Below are 15346 nucleotides of genomic sequence, written 5' to 3' on the forward strand. Positions count from 1 at the left end.
GTTTCATTATAGGTTATCTAGCAAATTGAAAATTTGAAATTGGGTTAGTTTACAAAAATATTTAGGACTCATTTACAATACGGAATATAAACCGTGAAGTTTTCTTCTTTTAATACACTTTACACATAATCACATGAGCTTATAGACGAGTAGGGAGCAAAGCAAATAAGTCCGATAGTAGGTGAAAGAAGCAGAAGGCGGACGACGAGAGGTAAAATTCGCATATACATTTCATTTTTTCTCTTTATGTGAGTGTAGCTTGTTTTAGACGATGTTATTCCAATCAAGAGACTGATTTTGTATTTGGACAAATCTGATTTATTTTGTAGGTCGGAGGAAAACAATAATTGGTTAAAGAAGCAAAAAATGAGATAAAGTTTATATATATTTTTTTCTTATGTGTGTAACTTGTTCTAGACGATGCTATACCAATAGAACCCATATTGTGGGTCATCTTTAACCTTGTTTACTTTGTAGTTGACTGAATGCTATGAGAACTGAGATTATGTCATGTATTGTTTGGATTCTCATAAAAGAATTCAAGCGTTCAACAATAAAGCATGTATTATACATATTTTTTGAAAAATGATTTACCTAAACATGTTTAGTTCGCATAAGCATTCCGAAAATACCTATATCTATGTTTTCTGGATTAAAATATATGGACTCTCTGAATCTGATCATCTGGATTAAAATATATGGACTCTCTGAATCTGATCAAATATTCTTCAATCAACCATATCCATAAAAAATCACAACTATAGGGAAAAAATATTATTTTTCTATTTGTTTTTGTAACGTTGCAAGTTTTTAATATTATCCTATATATCTGCTTTCAAGCCCATAAAATAAGCCCATCGCCTTCCCACAACCCATACTATCCAAATCATTACGGTTCCCAAAGCAGAAGAATCAAAAAGATTCATTAAAAGAGAAAAGAACAAATCAAAACCGACACGTGGGAGTCACTCCTTGACAGCTGGATAATACTTACTGGGGCTCTCTACTAAATCAACGAAATTTTTTATTTGTCTTCGTTCACTCACTCTCTCCTTTTTTTTTCTGGTTCTCTCTTCTCTTTTGTGTATTTTATTCAAAAGCCAATTCCCAATTTCCCACCAAAGCTCTTTTGGCGCAATCCGGAGAGTTCTCACCGACGACGACGTCATGTCGTCACCTTCCGGCGAGTCGACGAACGGCTCTCGTTGCTCATCATGCATCAACGGTCACAACGATCGATTCGATCTCTCTTCTTCGTCATGTTCCTCTGAATCGGAATCGAAATCGGTGGATGATTCGGAGAAGCTTCGAAGAATCATCGTTGCTTCCGTTAAAGGATTCACTATAGGTACTGGTTTAAAAGGTGGATTAGCTATTTTCTCAATCGTAGCTCGTTTCGCTCGCCGTCGTAGGTCTTCTTCTCAATCGAGGTTAGCCTAATCCGCCTTGAGATTTTTTTTTATTTTTTTTATTTTCCGGTTTAACAGCTCAATCTGATCTGATCGTAATCCGGTTTAGGAGAATCGGGGAGTTTTCGAATAGTGAAGCGATTGCTCTGGGGATAAAGGAGACGTTGAGATACGGATTGTTTTTGGGAACTTTTGCTGGGACTTTTGTTACAGTTGATGAAGCTATTGCTGCTTTAGTAGGAGACAAGAGGCATGTCCCTACACTAATCTTTTGGATTTTTTTTTTTTTTTTCTGATTTTTAGAATGAACCAAAATAGTGAAATATAGAATTACATCGGTTGCTTCAGATTTGATCACAGTGAAGTAATTTATCTGAATCCAGAACTGCAAAGTGGAGGGCCCTGTTTGCTGGATTGGTGGCTGGACCATCTATGCTTCTCACAGGGCCAAATACTCAACATACGAGTTTGGCTGTTTATATATTGATGCGTGCTGCGGTCCTTGCGTCGCGTTGTGGCATTAAAAGTAAACGGTTCGGGAAGATATGCAAGCCGCTTACTTGGAAACATGGGGACTTGTTTCTCATGTGTCTCTCTTCCTCACAGATTTTGTATGTTCTCCTTTCTTTCTAACAAAGATATTAACTTATTCCAACATAGGTTCTTGGTTATTAGTGGTTTCTGATTCTGCAGATTAGAGAATTTTTTCTTAGATTAGCAATTTTTTTGTGTGTGTGTGTGTGTGTGTTTTTTTTTCTTTCAGGTCTGCTTACATTTTGAAACAAGAGAGCCTTCCTTCATCGTACAAGTCTTTTCTTAATAAACATGGTGGGAAGGATCTTTCTATCTTACAAGGTGTAAAAGATATCGCCAGCGCTCAACCATTCACCAATTTAAGGGCAATTGAGAAATATTACAAGTCTGTTGGAGTTGATATCAAACTGGATCCTAACATGAAAGTCCCATGTTCGGTATGTGTTCATATCGTATCTTTTGTTCTACTATAGTATCAATAGCAAGCATTACTTGCTGCCTCCTTTGTGTTAATTGTCTCATGTTGTTTCCATGTAGATAATACATGGAAATGAGTCATGTGTTAAGCATGGTATTACATTTTTCCTTCAAGCTTACAAGAGGGCTCTACCTGTCTATGTCCCTGTCTACTTGATTCCAGCGCTAATAGTCCATCGTCAAGACCTGCTAAAAAAGTACTAGATTCATGTCCTGCAGAATCTTATAATTTTCTATACTACCCACTAAAAATGGTATTTAGTTTTCTGATTTACTCATCACCTCATGATATCTTTCATATCCAATCTCACAGGCAATACTCGATACTTGGCAAAGGTCTTCTGGGCACGGCAAGATCAAGTTTGTTTCTCTCGACTTACTGCTCTTCTGCCTGGTTAGAATCATTTATTGAAAAGCTCTTAATTTCATACTTTAACTAAGATTTATCAAATATTGTTTTTTTTTTTGTTAAACTTATACCATCTCTGTAATGATTTAAACTAGGGCTTGGACTTGTCTACTTTTCCGAACTTTTGAGACATGTAACATACCACTCGTGGCCATAGCAACGGTAACAAGCCAAATCCATCCACATCACATACATGTGTATGTGAAAATAGCTAATATTATACCTAAACTGAGGTTTTTTCCTGCAGTTCCCAACAGGTCTGGCCTTAGCTATTGAGAAGAAAAGCAGAAGAATAGAGATATCACTCTACTGCTTAGCAAGGGCAATAGAGAGCTTCTTCACTTGCATGACAGATGCAGGATATATACGACCGCCCAAGAGTCTAAGAAGAGCAGATGTGGTTGTGTTCAGCGTTTCGACAGCCATTATAATGCATTGTTACGCGCAAGAAAGAGAGGTATTTCGATCAAAATACTTGAACGTTCTAGATTGGGTTTTTGGTGTTCCTCCTCCTCCCCCTGTTACTCCTCGCGAAAAAAACCTAGAGACATTTACTTTCTAATATATCGACTTCAGAGGGCAAAACATAAGTTATCAGGGAGTTTGAGAAGTCTTGAAAGTTGTCATTTTGTTCTCCACTTTTAACCTAAAGATCTTTGATGTGGGATAGAATTTGGTGGTAGAATGTTCATTTATAGAGTCTCTAGGAGTTTTGTCTTGGGTTTTGGGATATCAAACGAAGATAGCCATATAGAGTCTTGTAGCTCATTTCTCTAACTTTAACCCCAATAGTGTTTTTTTACCAAAGTGATGCCGGTCACTGTGCTCAACTCACTTGAAAGTATTGTAACCATGTTTATTTTTCTTCCACTATAGGGTAAAAAAAAATAAGAAACAAAAAATATAAATTACGTAAAACTGTTTATTTTTTGTCCAAGAAAAAAAAAATCTTTTTTGTTCTTAATGGAAAAAGCCTCTACGTGGTAAATGATTGTGAATTTGTAATCATCAATCTAACGAGAACAGTATGGTTCGAGCGATTGGATAGGCATGTCTTGAATAGGCATGTGGGTGGTTTTGCAGACCAAATCCGTTGTAAATATAATATGTAATTCTTAGGGTGGGTCTTTCATGTTCTTCGCAGTTAAAATAAATTCTATGAAAGGAAATTGTAGCAAGGCTAACAACATATGCTAATTAACATTATAAACCATACGCAAGGCTGGACGAGTTACACAATATGACTTCAATAATTTGATACGAACATCCACCACCTATACATTGCATATCCATAGACCGTGCCGTATAAAACCATCCTCATAGGGTACACTCTAAACCTGCATATATTAGTTTTTTACATTAAAAAAGTAAATATAATTCAACATCACAGAAACATACATAACTTGTAAACCTAATTCGTTGCTATAAACACATATTACACATTGATCCTAACATTGTACGTTGTTGTTATATGTTCCAATCCAAAGATTTATCCATTATTAGACCCGAAAAAAGATTCAACCATTAGGCCATTAATCTAAACCGATCTAACAATTTAAATCAATATATAATTTTCATAAACAATATAAAAATATCCGTAGCTTTACAATATGCATACATTGCAAATGTAACCTAGGTAACATTATACCGTATATGTATCCATTGGGGTTTATATAATCTAAACCAGAATTTAGATCTAACAATTAAAAAAGTGACATATACGTATGAAACAACTAATCTGATATTGGAATAAGATAGTAACCTTGAAGGATGAGATTTGCGGGCGAGAGCGGCGGCTCTTTCCTCGGCGGTGACAGGGTATCCCCACCGTGAGAAACTCCGATCAAAGAAGTCCCAATCAGGCAAAAGTATGCCACCGATAAGAGAAATACCGACGGCGTAAGTAACAACAGTCTTCTTTAAAGACTGTGTCCATAACCATACGACCACCATAACCAACGCAAGACCTACCATAGATGATCTCAGTGCTGCTTCGTTTCCCATTTGTTATGGTTAGAGGTGAGTAGGTAATTTATTTTTAAAAGCGGGATTCGTTGAATGTGCGTTTGAGAAGAGAACGAAAAGGATGGTAACAGTCTAACAGAGTTAAACATGAAAAGAAGAAGACTAATATAACTCACAGAAGATTCAAGATTGTGAAGAATGTGTTAAGTTATATAATTAAACTGATTTTTATATTAAGGGGATATTTTGGAAAAATGCGTGGCAATTGAATGCCGCCATAAATGTAGTGATGTCCCAACTGTATTTTTTGATCCAAAATTGTTTGTTTCAATTCAATTTGAGTTTCTTAGTTTAATCCGGATGAAAAATATATTGTCGAAATAAAATGACATAATCGTCAAAGTAAAAATTACAATTAAAAATATGTTATAAATTAATAACTACTACTTTTTAATATAAAAACTAGTTAAAAATAACGAAATTTAATAAAATAATTAATATATATATATATATATATATATATATATATATATATATATATATATATATATATCATTTGTGAGTTTGTAGAGGAAGAACCGATCAACGAAGCTGCTCAAGAAGTGCCCATACCTGATAATCACATTTTGGAGGAACCACTCGACGACACTGACCTCAACCATGATGCACTGGCGTATGCTGAGCCTCAAGAGGTTGATAGCATCTAATCCCATGGTGTGATGGATGTAGAGATGAATGCTAGAGGTAAACGTAAGAGAGATGCAATGTATGATCCTACTAATAGGATCGATAGCTCCAAGGTCACGAACTACGAAGTTGGTGAAGGAAGCTGCTCTGGGGAGAATCGTAGTCCCCAAGGTCTTGACAGAGGCATGGTGGGCCTTATACCACCACCTTCTCCATGATGACAGCCACTTGGAACTGTAGAGGATTAGACAATGACCTCGCAGTTCGACGTTTGAAGGACATCATTTGCCTCTTTGAAACAAAACAGGGAGATGACACTGTCAGAGCAGTAGGTGCTGAATTAGGATTTGATCATGTAGTAATAAGGGAAGAGACACGATTTGGTAGAGAAGATTGGTTGTTGTCGACAAAATCAGCTTGGTTTTGTATTTAATTAATTGTAATTTGGGTTAACATCGGTTCACTTTTGGTTTATTATTGTTTTAGTTGGTTAAGATTCATTTGGAACATAATAAACCAAATTAAACCATAACTTCTGGGGATTTAAATCTAGTTAGATATGATAGTTTTTAGAGGGAAATAACTCGTTTTCCCATTGATATAGAGAGAATATCAAATTTACAGATATTAATCATAATTTATTTTAAGTTTTGAACTTGTGAATATTTATTATCTAGTAATCTATTGGTTATTAGCCGTCACTAGGACTCAGAACCCCCGCGATGTTGCGGGAATTATTTCAATAAAAAAAATTATATAATATAAAATTATTTGAAAATCATACAATAGTTTGAAAGTATGTACGAATAAAACTAAAACTATTTAAAAGAGAGAAAAATAATAAGTAAGTTTAATTATATAAATATTTGAAACAACTCATCCAGTTTTTTTTTTTTTAGCATGACATTTAGTTAGTGATCTCATCATACTCACAAACAACCTAACAACATTCAACAACAGCGGATAACATGAACAACACCAATAATCCAATAAATAACTCTAATAATAACTAAACAACAAAAGTCTAACAATTCCAAATCCAACAATGTCAAGAAGCAATCAACCATCATCCTAATAATGTTCTATGATCCAACTCTAGCAACTAACATAAGCCAGACCACAAACAATCGACTCTCTAGAACAACCTCATCTTCATCGCCCTGATTCCACTATCATATTTTGCATTTACCTATGCCACAACACAAAAGAGAGACGTAAATATTACGAAATACTTAGCCAGGCAATCCTGTCATCTTTTGGGCTATATACACAAGCAATAAGATCCCAAAGCACAAGAAACAAAACACAAGCAATTCACAATCAAACCAAACCTCATAAACACACATAACAGCCGTCTGCTGGGAATCGGTGTCAAGCGACACACGCCTTGTGGTGACTGATGCATCTCCCCCTGCATCGAACGATGCACACCTTGCATCGACTGATGCAACACCATTGCATCGGCCGATGCACTCCTTACATCGACCGATGCAACATCCAAATCTCTAACTGTGTCGACTGATGCACACCTTGAATCGACCGATGCAGCGCACTGATTACTCGCGTACCAATGCGACTGCGTCGATCGATGCAGTTGCCCTAGTGACGAAACCAGAAGCCGTCTTTGACCGCAAATCGTCCTCCAACACCACCAATCGTCCAAGAACAACACCACAACCAAACCAGGCCATAGAAAACACAAAAATCACAACAAACAAGGCATCAATCCACAAAATAACAGAGAAATACAGAAAACTCAGAGATCTCATGTTTAGATAAGCCATGTTCATGCACTCACCTTTAACACAAAGATTTTGACTCTAGAAGCACGAAATCAACACACAACAAGCCCCAACACGTCCTCAAACTCGGATCACCACTTCCACGAACAAATCTCTCGAGAAACAGCAGGAAAACTCCCAAAAAAGACTCTGGAAGAACTCTCCTTCTCTCAAACATTTTATAACAACAAGAACGGCCAAATCTCACCCTAGGCGTCGAGTTCCCTTTAAATACTCGAGCCTTAGGTTTTCATCAACTAAACTGCGTCAAACCAGAGAAAATAGAACTAATCATCCTGGCTTCGATCGATGGACAAACCGGATTTTCCAGCTTACGGGCGTTACAATATTAAACATAAACTGTTACTAAAACACACCCATTAAAATGAAAACTTATTATAAAAAAATATTGTGGTAAAAAGATGCAACTTTGTAGAAAAAATTGTTTTAACTATTATAGATATAAGATATTTTATGAATAATTATGATAAAGAGCTACAACCATTATAACAATTATTAATATTTATATTACTAGTAAAAAACAATTATGACAAAGTGATCCTAACTAAGAATATTAAACTTATGGTTGTAGTTGCAGATCAATTAGTGACAGCTTGTCCTGTGGGAAAGTTGTTAAAGGGTGGGGACCAGGGTTCGAGGAACGCATGGCGCACCAATAACCTACTGTGGATTTGGATGAATAGTTCCATTTGCCACGATGAGGGGTTAGGATCGATGCCCTGTAGGACCAGCTTTAGGCCTATGGAGGCAAGCTAGTGGGGTCCACGGAACAGGTTCTTACATAAAAATCGATTTTTCTGTGACAACCCGTCCGTGGACCCCACTAGCCTCACTGCTAGTTGCCCCATAGGCTGGTCCTGTAGGGCATTGATCCTAACCCATCACTGTGGATATTCAAATCCACCAATAACCTATTGGTAGATTTGGATGAATAGTTTCATTCCACAGTGAGAGGTTATGATCGATGCCCTGCAGGGCCAGCTTGGGGTCCGCTTGGACGGCTAGCAGAGGGCGAGTGGGATCCGCGGAATGGATTGTCATGGTAGTGAATAAATCCATTTTTCTAATAAATAATTATAATTAGTAAAATATATTTAATAATGAATGAAAATGTATAAACCAAAAAGAAAACTAAATATACACAACTTTCAAAAAGAATCTAAACTTTAAATATTAAGACCTTGAATTAATGTGTATAAGACCTTGTAGAATTTTTCTCAGACTGCAAAGTGTTTAGTTCTATATATATAATTCAAGAGACATATCCCTAATGAATAATTCACTCGTTGGAAAACTATATATGAGGTACTGCCTTATTATTGGTGGTCGGTAATATACTACTTAGATTATGACCCGCGGGCAAGTTTTTTCTTAATTTTTTAACGTATTATTTTAATACTATTTTTGCTAATGTATTCTTTTATTAATTTTAGTGATTTAGTATATAATTTGTGGTATACCGTATAACAATTTTTTAATACAATTTTATTTAAATCATTTTGATTCGACATATTTTATATTGGTATTGTTAAAATAGTAAAATAAGAATTTAACCTGTATTGAAGGATCATAATGATATTTTCTTTTTTAGTATTATCAATTCAATCATGTAATATCATATAGCATGTCATGTAATATAACTCGTTTGTATTATTTTGAAAATTTAATATGTTTAAATATTCATAATTTTAAACTTTTAATTAAGTTTAAATATATCAGTTATAAATTATAAAATTCTTAAAATTCTTAAAATTCTATAATTTACTATATACGGTTTACGATATATGAATGTTGAACACACACTTTTTATATTAATTGAGTAATATATGTTCGTTTAAAAAAATTCAAACCACAATATATGCAGGAAAAATATACATTTTTATCAACTTTATGTATTATATGATGGTTCACTACATTTAAATGTTAAAATAAAAAAGATGATAGAAGAATAATTCTTAATATGAAATAAATCTTCTAAATATCTATATTATTTATAAAATATTATATATATGGATATTTAAAATATTTTAATTTTGTTTGGTTATAAGGATATTAACTTTTTTGGATATGAATATAAGCATTAAATAGCATTAAATGTAAAAACTTTCAAAAACTGATTTTTGAGCAAAAACTGCTACAAAAATACTATTATAGATTTTTAAGGTGGCTTAAAACATCTCTTTAAATCTTGCCTATTCATATTTTCATGTTTAACAAATCGCTCCAATCTACTACATACATTTATGAGAATTTGTTAAAAATAACTTCTTTGATATGTCCCTTTTCAAAAATACCCCATTTTTTTGGCTATTTTTATTTTTATCCTTTTTTAATTTTTAATGACTATTTTACCCTTAACTGAAAAACATTTTATTTAATAAAAAGAAAAATAAATTTTCCCGCCAAAAAAATTTCCGAAATATTTTCCCGCCAAAAAAATTTCGAAAAAAAAATTCCCCCCAAAATTTTTTTTTGTCAACAATTTTTCCCGCCAAAAAAATTTTACAAGGTTTTTCAAAGGTTTTATAAGGTAGAAACCTTATAAACATCTTGTAAACGCTTTTAAAAGAGTTTTAAAAGGTTTTTAAAAGATTTTTTTAAACACCTTGTAAACGTTTTTACAAGGTTTTTAAAAGATTTTCAAAAAAATATTTTTGAAAAGGTTTTTAAAAAGTTTTCAAAAAATATTTTTTAGAAGATTTTTAAAAAAGTTTTTAAAAGTTTTAAAAGGGTTTTAAGCACCTTGTAAACGCTTTTACAAGGTTTTTAAAAGGTTTACAAGGTTTTTAAACACCTTGTAAACACTTTTACAAAGGTTTTAAAAGCGTTTACAATGTTTTTATAAGGTATAAATTTTAAAAATTTGGCGGGAATATTTTATTTTTTTGCGGGAATTTTTTTTTATTTTGGTGACTGTACATTTTTGTTGTCATTCAAAGAAATGGTAATTTGGTCATTTTGTACGTAAAGATGAGTAGTTTTAAAAATGGTTTGGAGGGGTATTTTAAAAAAGGAACATGGAAAAATGGTATTTTTGAGAATGCCCCTATATTTATTAGTGGTAATCATTTTCATCTCTCTGTTGGATTTATTTTTAAATTTTAAAATCGGTTTTACTATTTCGTTTAAAATTGGATTTTGGATAACTTATCAAACTTAAGTTTTACTCTAATCGCTATTTTATGATTTTAAAGATAATTAATTGAATATGGTTAATTGGGAGAAATTTTATAGTTTATGCGAAATTATGAAGTTTATAGCTGGTATATAGTAAATACTAATAGAGCAGATTCTGAAAGTACATAATGATTTTAATTGAACGCGTATAGTAAAGGGGATTGCTATATGCAGCCTTTTTTTGTTTTGTTGTTTCAGATGGATCTATAAATAACTAAAATTATTACATATTTAATTTTGATATAAGTTTCACAGTTTCTCCTATAATCGAGACCAATGAAGAATGATTCTAGCAATAAATCATCTAGTATGTTTACTTCATATATTTGAAATTAATATAAACCAAAGAAATTAAAAACTAATTAAGTATCCGCATACTGAAAAGACTTGAGACATAACCTCATCTTAAACCATTTGCATGTTCTATAATGCGGACCATCTGTCAAGGGCAACCATATAGTGACCAATATTTCGTAAGGCCGTGGATTCTGGTTGCTCACATCTCATACATCTTTTTTGATTAATTAAGAGGTTATAGACCGAAACCCATATATTCCCTCAAGTCGAAGACTAGAACATGTAATACGGTCTCAAATCGACAACCTCTAGACTTTTCCTAAAATTTTTTATCAGTTGAGCTATTGATTCTTGGTCAAATCTTTAAAATTCATGTTGTAAAATAACATATCACGATTTTTTCGTAGGCAGGATATCACAAAACATATACTACTAAATTTTAGTTAAACATATTAGTAAATAATTTTTGGCTTTATTTTGATCATAATTATTATTCAATCCATACGTGAAAATTATATATTTCCATACATATCAAAATATAATATGTGAAGACTTTGTTTGTTGTCGATATATCTATTGGTTACAGACATAATTTTTTATAAGAAATCTTAAAATAGTCATAATACATATAGTTTTTTCTAGGAGTTATCTTAATATTATGAACCAGTTTGTTCAAAATAATAATGAACCAGTTATCTTTTTGACGAAAAACGTACTATTTTCTTACTGATGAATAATTTAGAAGGATAATTGAATGTTTTTTTTTTGTTTAGAAAAAGATATTTGATTATTTTGGCCTTTGCTAAGTTAATTTTTTTATATAGAAAATTAAGTGATATTAAATTTTAGAAATTTCATACTAGTATTAATATACAAAAATGTTATTTTGGTCAACAATTTTGTGAGAAACCTTATAAAAATAAAAATAACACATCATCATCCTTTTTATAATGTTATTCAACGTCGACAAAAACCGACCTAAAACCAAAGTCATACTATGCGGGTAATGCGACTAATTAATTTGCTTCTCAATTAGGTTGGATTTTCCTCTTCAACATCCGACGGCTTAATTGAGTAATTTGAGTAACTATAAATCATATTTGTAAATATATATATATATATATATATATATATATATATATATATATATTAATAATATGATGAGATGATCAAGAGAAGCAAACAAAGATGAGAAGAAAAATATGGAAAAAAATTTCTTATTGTAATATTCGCAAACCGGAATTCCGGTTTGAGAGGTGCATCGGCCGATACACAGGGTGTGTCGTTCGATGCATGGTCGGTTTTAAGCGGACGAGTTTAAGTTAACCGTTGCAATTTGGGGTTAGGAAAACCCTGGAAATGAGTTTAAAAGGGGTTTGTTGTTTTGTGACTGGGGTGGGCCACTTTTGGAGAGGAAAGGAAGAGAAAAAAGAAGTTCTTGCTGTTTTTGAGTGTTCTTGGGAGTTTTGGGAGATTTCTTGTTGTTTCTGTAGAGATCTGTAGCTGGGATCGTTATAGGAGCTTCCTAGGAGCGTTCTCTTCCTGTTTTAGAGTCAGATTCTTCTTTGGCTAAGGTAAGTGCATGACCATGGCTTATCTAAGCTGGAGATCTCTCTGATCTGTTTGTATATGTGTTGTATGGCTTGTTAGAACGTTGATTGAGACTTTGTGAGGCTTTCTTTTGGCTTGGGATCGAGTTTGATGGTTGTAGGAACGGAGATCCGGCGAGGAGCTTCAGGGAAAAAGATGCTTGGCATGTGCATCGGTCGATGCACTTTGTGTGTCGGTCGATGCAAATGCGAGGATGGCGCGTTTGACCTAGGAGCATCAGTTGATGCCATGTGGAGGCGTCGGTCGATGCGATTAGGGTTTGAGTGCTATGTCGAGCATGCGTCGGTCGATGCAGTGTGTGTGTCAGTCGATGCAAGTTAATCTTGCGTTGGTCGATGCAAGCGTGTGTCGGTCGATGCAACCACAATTGGTGTTGGTCGATGCATGGTTGGTGTCGGTCGATGCAGATGTCTGGTTTGTTGTTTGGTTATTGAATGTTGGTTGATGGTTAGAGTTGTCTCTATTGCATGTGTGTATAGCCCAACAGATGGGAGGATTGCCTTACTGAGTGTTTATAAAACACTCATGCACCTCAATTTGTGTTTGTGGTGCAGGTAAAGGCAAAGTGTGATCGTGGAATCGAGGCAATGAGGAGGAGGATGTTCTAGAGGCTTAATTGATTGTGGTCTAGCTATTGTTATGTTGCTAGATTGAGTTCATAGGACATTGTAGGATGTTGGAATTGTTATTTGCTTGATTGGTTATTGGATTATTACACTGTTGGATTTTATTTGATTATTAGAATTGTTTGGTTATCCAATATTATTATTATAAAAAAGGGTAGGGTTGTTTCACTTATCATTATTATCTTTTCAGTCCTCTCCAATTAGGCTATGTCCACCATTACTGAAGGATCATCTTGCTTTTACTAACTATTTCAAAAGAAATTTTTATATGGTAGACTATTACAAACATATATAATCTTGACATTTAATTTCTGAGGAATATTGAGGATAGCTGTGGGCATTCGGGTCCCAGAACCCGATCGAGTTCGGGTTTTCGGGTTTAGACATATAGAACCTGTTCGGGTTTTTTATAATATTGGGTCGGGTTCGGATTTTACCCGTTCGGGTTCGGGTAATTCGGGTATATCCGAACTCAATCAAACCATGACAAAAAAAGCAAATTTTTTTTCTTTTTATAGTATTTTATAACACATGTATATATATATAAATATGAGGAATTTTCAAAAATACCCGTTTTCCTATGTCACTTTTTAAAAATACCTTTTCATGTTGGTCATTTTCAAAAATACCCCTTTTCTATGAATAAAATCACTAAATTCTAAATTCTAAACTCCTAATACTAAACCCTAACACCTCAAAACTATATCCTAAATGTAAAATGAGAACCCAAACCTAAAAAAAAATCTAAAAATTAATTTAACACATTGAAATTATGTAAAAGAGGGTAAAAATGAAAATGTTAAAAAATAGGGTATTTTTAAAAAGGGGTATCCCAAAAAAGATATTTTTAACAAATTCTCTATAAATATTTAATGTTTTATGTTAGAGACAAAAAAAAATAAGATGGCAAAGTGGTTTAAGATGCACTCTTAAATGTTCGAGGTATTGGGTTTGAATCCCCTAAAATGCTTTTTTACATTTAATTTGGATTAGTTTGGGTCTAACTTCAAGTTCGGGGTACCTAAACCTGATCGGGTTTTACACACTACCCGAACCGAACCACCTACTTCGGATCAGGTTCGGGTTTTGGATCTGGATAATATTGTAACATCCGCGAACCAAAATATGAATTTTTGGGATGGGTGTCGATCGACACCAATGTTGTCTGGTTCGACCAGTTCGATTCAACTATCGATTTGGACTGGTTTGGTTTAGGAAAACCACTAAACCGAGATATTTCAGTGTTTTGTCGACCAGAAGGGTCTTGGGAAGTTCTCTTGTCGCCGTTTAACGCTTTTGAGAGAAAAAGAGGAAAAAAAGAGTTCTTGAGATTTTTGGTGAGATTGGTGAGATTCTTGGCTGTTCTTGAGAGATTTAAGGCTAAGGAGGAGATAGAAGCTTGTTAGGAGGGTTGGATTCGTTGCTGTTGGTCAGAATCTTCCTGCAAAGAGGTGAGTGCAAGACCATGGCTAATCTAAGCCTTTGATTCCTTGTTCTTGCTTGCTTGTTGTTGTTTTGTGTGTTTTTCTTGTTGGGATTGGTTGCTACAGGTTCCTATGGACGTATTTGTCTTGGGTTTTGAGTATTGGGCGATTTGGAGGAGGTTGGGAGCGAGATTCGACTCTCGGCTTCGAGCGGATCGCGGTTGCAGAGGGAGCGTTGATCGACATCATATGGTGTCGGTCGACACCAGCAAATTAGGCATCGATTGACACTGTGGGATAGTGTCGGTCGATACCAAGGCCAGTGTCGGTCGACACTTGGCCGGTGTCGGTCGACACCTCTCTTCTAGCGAGATGATTATTGATTTCCTGGTTTGTATGTCTTGTTTGTTGATTGTTTGGAACATTGGTATCACTGTTGCTTGTGTGTATAGCACAGTAGATGGGAGGATTGCCTCACTGAGTGTTTATCAAATACTCATGCATCTCAATATGTGTTTGTGGTGCAGGTAAAGGCAAAGTGTGATCGTGGAATCAAGACGATGAAGAGGAGGATGTTCTAGGGTCTCGATTGGATGTTGTCTGGCGTTGCTAGGTTGCTAGAGTTGGGTTATTAGAAACATGGCTAGGTTGCCGGTTTCATGTTTCGTGATGACTGATTATTAGATTGTTGTTATGGATTATTATTGGTTATTTTATTATTGGATATTTATTGGTATTGTTATTTCCGCTGTTGGTTGTGGTTGTGGATAGGTGGTTAGTGGGTATAGAACCACTAGTTGTAGTTTATATTATATTTATATTTATTATTTATTAATAAAAAAACGGGTCGGATCGTTTCAAATATGCCCAAGACTAATTGAGGAAGTGCCCTGATTAATTTAGGCGATGACTTATCAACTAATTTACA

General features: G+C 34.2%; 2 protein-coding genes and 1 long non-coding RNA gene across 5 annotated transcripts; 2 read left to right on the forward strand and 1 right to left on the reverse strand.

Annotated features, from left to right (window-relative positions):
* Positions 1–1016: 1016 nt before the first annotated feature.
* LOC104742015 (uncharacterized) lies at positions 1017–3636 on the forward strand. Of its 3 annotated transcripts, none has more exons than XM_087485585.1 (8): positions 1017–1430; positions 1519–1659; positions 1738–2020; positions 2173–2380; positions 2481–2617; positions 2734–2814; positions 2925–2991; positions 3077–3636. In XM_087485585.1, exons 3-8 carry the CDS (start codon positions 1842–1844, stop codon positions 3389–3391), a joined length of 987 nt encoding a protein of 328 aa, XP_087341711.1. In that variant the 5' UTR covers positions 1017–1430; positions 1519–1659; positions 1738–1841; the 3' UTR covers positions 3392–3636. The 3 variants fall into 3 exon arrangements, with proteins under 3 accessions (XP_087341711.1, XP_087341709.1, XP_087341710.1); XM_087485583.1 differs by having other exon boundaries at positions 1019–1430; positions 1793–2020; XM_087485584.1 differs by having other exon boundaries at positions 1031–1430; positions 1758–2020.
* Positions 3637–3904: 268 nt separating this feature from the next.
* Positions 3905–4999, reverse strand: LOC104742016 (signal peptidase complex-like protein DTM1). Its single transcript, XM_010462975.3, has 2 exons — positions 4592–4999; positions 3905–4166 (listed from the first exon to the last, which is right to left on the reverse strand). Exons 1-2 carry the CDS (start codon positions 4831–4833, stop codon positions 4076–4078), a joined length of 333 nt encoding a protein of 110 aa, XP_010461277.1. The 5' UTR covers positions 4834–4999; the 3' UTR covers positions 3905–4075.
* Positions 5000–14260: 9261 nt separating this feature from the next.
* LOC147928358 (uncharacterized) lies at positions 14261–15280 on the forward strand. The gene is made up of 2 exons (XR_015579412.1): positions 14261–14445; positions 14946–15280. It is a non-coding gene; the product is annotated as an uncharacterized LOC147928358 (long non-coding RNA).
* Positions 15281–15346: the final 66 nt, after the last annotated feature.

The sequence above is a fragment of the Camelina sativa genome, chromosome 14 (assembly GCF_030686135.1).
Source record: "Camelina sativa cultivar CO46 ecotype springtype chromosome 14, ASM3068613v1".
In the NCBI taxonomy this organism is placed as follows: domain Eukaryota; kingdom Viridiplantae; phylum Streptophyta; class Magnoliopsida; order Brassicales; family Brassicaceae; genus Camelina; species Camelina sativa.